Source organism: Montipora capricornis, unplaced genomic scaffold (assembly GCF_036669925.1).
Source record: "Montipora capricornis isolate CH-2021 unplaced genomic scaffold, ASM3666992v2 scaffold_451, whole genome shotgun sequence".
Classification (NCBI taxonomy): domain Eukaryota; kingdom Metazoa; phylum Cnidaria; class Anthozoa; order Scleractinia; family Acroporidae; genus Montipora; species Montipora capricornis.
In genome coordinates, this window is record NW_027180186.1 from 67,501 (window position 1) to 72,500 (window position 5,000).

At 37.5% G+C, this 5,000-nt stretch overlaps 1 protein-coding gene across 3 annotated transcripts in view; it reads left to right on the forward strand.

Moving 5' to 3' along the window:
• The window catches only part of LOC138036023 (thrombospondin-type laminin G domain and EAR repeat-containing protein-like), a 9,674-nt gene that overhangs the window by 3,907 nt on the left and 767 nt on the right, over window positions 1-5,000 (forward strand). For 2 of the 3 annotated variants that reach the window (XM_068882396.1, XM_068882397.1), the window contains exon 4: window positions 1,943-5,000. This exon is cut by the window's right edge and continues 767 nt beyond it. In XM_068882396.1, the coding sequence (XP_068738497.1) occupies window positions 2,041-2,976 (936 nt within the window). In that variant the 5' untranslated portion in view covers window positions 1,943-2,040 and the 3' untranslated portion in view covers window positions 2,977-5,000. The remainder of the gene's footprint in view (window positions 1-1,942) is intronic. The other variant, XM_068882395.1, reaches the window with a different exon arrangement.

Sequence of the window (5,000 nt, forward strand, 5' to 3'; positions counted from 1 at the left end):
CTCGCAATACGATTGGTTTATTTCCCAAAATGAGGGTTCCTGATTGGCTATTACATAGCGTGACAAATTGACGCGCGCATGACGCGAGCAGCGTTGTCTAGACTCTTATCGACAACGGCCAATTAGCCAATCCGATTGCGAGATTACAAGCAATTGTGGTAAAAATGATATCTTTTGCCGTGCGTATATTTACTGATAGATCACAAATGGCGTCCAAATGTGGTGAGAACATCAGTGACACTCGGCTGTCGTCTGTGATCTATTACTGAACAGACGCACGGCAACATGGAATCTATTTGTTAAATAGACCCATTCCTCTCATGAGCTCGGCCCCTGGACAATTAACTGCCAACGGCGAATTTTGCTATGGTATTAAAGTTCCTACTGAGTCCGTGGTAGTTGCAGTCCTCTGTGGGGGCAAACGGACAAAATTGTAATTTCGATATAAAGTGCAAAACTAGCTGTTAGTGCCCACCGTAAAAGGACTTGAACTACTCAGGAATCACTAGGAATCAACCATTAGGAAAATGACAATTCGGGAAACTTAATGCAACTTGTGCCGCCTGTTTGGAGCGAAATCACAAGGAGTTAAAGTGCTACTATGTTCAAAAAATCACTTCCTTTTTTTCAATTTTTAAAAGTGTGTTTGCTTAACACCTGACTGGGAAAAATTTGAGCTTTGAATTTTTATCCAAAGGCTGTTTACTTTGAGTGAAAGGTCCGCCATTACACACGTTCAAAACTGACTGATTGGACCTCAGAAGGTTGGATCTAGGGAAAAGTGACGTCATTTACTCACTAGCTTAAATGCAGCTTCTTGTTTATGCAAAACACGAGTTCAAAAGGCTGACAAACTTAAGCCCAAACTCCCATGCTGCATATTAATTCTGCGGCGTACACACGCATTGCATTCTTAAACTAGTGAGCCTTTGACGTCATTTTCTCCTCGATCCAGCTCTCTCCAGAACTTAAGTTAGTAATGGCAGACCATTATAATAAGAAGATTATAGTTTAAAAAACAGGTGTCTTATTTAAATCAAGGCTTAAAACTTTGGTTGGTCAGTGTTTAGTTAACATAGTTTTGAAATCCTAAGAAAAATTAAGAAGTGATTTTTGGTCACAGGGGCAGTATTTGAGCCAGTGAGAATTTGACGTCATTTTCTGCTCGATCCAGCTCTCTCGAGATTTTAAAGTTAGTAATGGTGGACCATTAAGTAAGAAAATACCAGTTAAAATTAACAGGTGTCTTTTGAAATCAAGGCTCCAAACTTGGGTCAATTAGTGGTAAGTTAACATAATTCCAAAGAAAAAAAAGAATTGATTTTTTGGCCATGGTAGCAATTTAACGCAAAATATATGTCAACGGCAAATCCTAATCTTTCAGGTCAGGACTGCTTTAACGCGAAAAACTCATACATTTTAAAGCAAGCCAATAATGTTCATCGTACGTGACACTGACGCCATTTACTGGTCAGTAAATTAAACGAAAAAAATCACATCTGGGTTCTTCCCGAAACGAATGAAACACTTTCGAAATCGTGCTAAAGCTAAAAATAAAAACTTTTTAAAAAAGTTTATTTCTAAGAGCAAACTTGACTTGGGAAAAACTGAAACGTTTTCATGTTATCCTGGCTTTTTAATATTGTATGGGTAACGCCCTAACGACACAGCCATATTCTTTTATTCATCAAGGTTGCACCAGCAAATTGATTCACTTACAAAAATTATCAAGACCTGCACTGATGCCATTAACAGATTAATAGGTAACACGTGGATAAAGCCTGAGTATCTTCCTAAAATCGTACCTATAGTGAAAAGTAACCATTTTTGAAAAAAAAAAAGTTTCTTCGCGCAAATTGACAACGGGGAATATCATCCTGTTTATTTAATATTGTGCGGAGGTTTAAAATAATGAGACATTTCTTTTATTTATCAATTGAAGATTGTACCGGCAAATTGAATTACTTCACAAAACATCAAGACCTGCTAACACAGTTAGCCCGGGATGTTGAAGTGTTCACTATTGATGGAAGTTTGTTTATGGCCTTCGCTAAGTATCTTGATCATGATTGTTTCATCTACAAACTAAACGAAACAGCTGGAAATTTTACCCTTCACCAGACCATAAACATCACTGGAGCATACGACATCGAATACTTTATGATCGCTGATAAGCATTACATTGCTATCGCCAATCATAACGATGGAAGTATTTACAATCTAAATTCTTCCGTTTTCCAGTGGAATGGACACAGTTTCGAGCTTTGGCAGAACATTTCAACATCCGGAGCAACCAGTTTTAACTTCTTTAAAATACATTCGGAACTGTTCCTTGCAGTCACGAATTCTTACGATGGAAGTTCTTTCCGTATAAACTCATCCATCTACAAGTGGAAGGACAAGAAGTTTGAGAAGTTTCAGGAAATAAGAACACACCGCGTGGAGACAAGTACAGTGTTAACAATACACAACGAAACATTCATTGTTTTTGCAAATTGGAACGATTCGGATTCTTCCCATTCTTCAGACGTGATGAAATGGTCGGGGAAAAAATTTATCGACCCGAAATTACCTCAGATCTTTGGCCACAAAGTCCGGGATCTCAAGTCCTTCACAATCGACGATACTGTATTCCTTGCATTTGCGACAATCTCTGGAATTGTGATTTACAAGTGGGACGGTGAAAAGTTTGTTTATGTGAATCAAACTTTTTCAAAACCACGTGACGTTTGGAGAGTGCATACGTTTACGATGTGTGGTCAAACGTTCCTGTGCGCGACTGGTTTGTTTCCGAGTGGGTTGGTTTTGTATGTGCACTCGGAATCTAAGTTTATGGCAATGTATCAAGACATTGAGAACAAGTATTGGTCACACAGTGTGACGTCATTCGAACATAAAGGTCACACTTACCTAGCAGTAGTAAACATCCTGGGGAACAACAGCATCGTGTATAAGTCAGGTTTAAAGTGGTTCTGAGATAAAATAAATGTAAAAAGGCTTTGGAGTGGAACTTGTCAAAGATTTATCAAATAGGACGAACTAACGTCATATGAACTGAATTACTTGTTCGTCAGTCATGAAAATCATCTGATAATTTGAAGCTACTTTTTGTGGCCTCAACACTTGGCTTTTAATTCCAAACGCAAACTCACACAATCAAACTTTACTCGTTTGTGTGTGAAGAAAGTCAAGGCTGTTTTTAAGTGGAGATCTTTTTACGAGAGATAATGATCATTTTATCAGTTTTTTGTCATTTAGAATTGTCGCAACGGGTGAGGTGGAAATATTCTTAAACTTGACTTTCATTTATTAATTTTGCTTAATTCCTCCAACCCTGTAAACAAATAATCTCCGTTCACATGCATAGTTCAGTTTAATTGAACCCGTCATCGGGTGGAGTAATTTAAACAAGCATGAAGTATCACACACTACGTATCAACTCTCATGATAGTTTTTAACATTACGATTAATGATGTTAACGAGTAAAATCCAAGGTTATGTCCTTGAATATGTCCGGGTAGTGTTGTTTATATAACTGTGCGTAAAAGAGCGAAGAGATCAAGACTACTAGAGTTTGACAATTTGAGAAGACTGATCAGTTCCATTTCGTAACTTTTCGATATATTCTCTTTGCCTTTCTCAAAGAGGAACTATACAAAATGCATTTGCAATTAATCAAAATGAACACAATGGCGTTCTGTGCCATGTCAAAAGAATGTGTTAGATGCTTTAGACAGAAAAAATACACCACCAATGTTTTATCTTTTCACAGAATGCTAGTTTGATAGTTCTTAGCCATTTCTTTCAAATCCAATAGCACAATTTCGATATATTAAAATTCAGTTTTAGAAAAAAAAGGCATCACGAAATTCATACAAATCCTTCTCTTTGTTCCCCAGAACCGCAATATAACGAAATTACAACCGGACGCCCATGATCATGGGTTCCTGATCACAATTTAAGTACTGCATGAACAACTGTAAAATTTTAAATATGATCAAAGAATCTACAGTCGATCCGAACAGTTCCAGTTGGGAGCAAACCAATCTGTTGATCTCTGTTGTGTGTGTGACAAACACAGGCGTGCCGTTAAACAAGGGAGTGCTCCAGCTAATCTTCTAGGCGAGACTTCAACCTGCGATTTCAAGATTTCAATTCAGGCACATCAGCCAGTCATAAACGAGGTCTCCGGCATAAGCTCATGGCTAAGAACACGATTCGATAAAGTGTGTAATTGCTGAGATTCTAGAGTTTGCAAAATACTCCGGTGATCTTCAATAATTACAGGGGTAGCTCACTTGGTGTGAGGTAATAGACAAATCAAACTCCAGTGCTAGGGGATATGTACACCAGGTTTAATCAAAGTTCAAAATCTCAGTTTCCTTGAGTTACAAAGTAACGAAAATTTGTAGAATCGACGATAATTTTACGATGTATTAGAAGTAGTAGTAAAAGTAGATTTGTAGCGATGAGTAGTGAACGTAGCAGAACAGTAGTAGCGGTGGTAGTAATGGTGATGGGTTCGAATTCGGTCGACGACTCACGCCAAAAGATAGCTTGATAGGATATCCATTGATAGATTATAGCAACTAGTAGATTCTACGATCGCTGAACAATAATAGCTGAATATACCTTAAGAGTGCGCAATTTCATAATAATGCCTTACGTGAATAAAACTAAGGAGTTGTCTAAAAACGTGCACTCTACAGTTTCCTAAATTCCCTCACGGAACATGTAGAAGCTATCGAAAAGCATGAAACCGCAAATTCTTAAGGAAATTGTAATATTGAAGCACGTTTACCCTTCAAAATACTATTTATAATCACTAGAAAATTCGTGAGAAAAACAAAAATAGAAAAGTAGGCGTTTCAAAACTAACATATAGATATGTACTAACTGCTCGTCGAAATCATAAGATAGCACGCGTAAAAGCGGTAATATTGCAAAATAGTCAATAATAATTATGCATGGGGAACTACAACAGGTTGCAAAATTAGTGA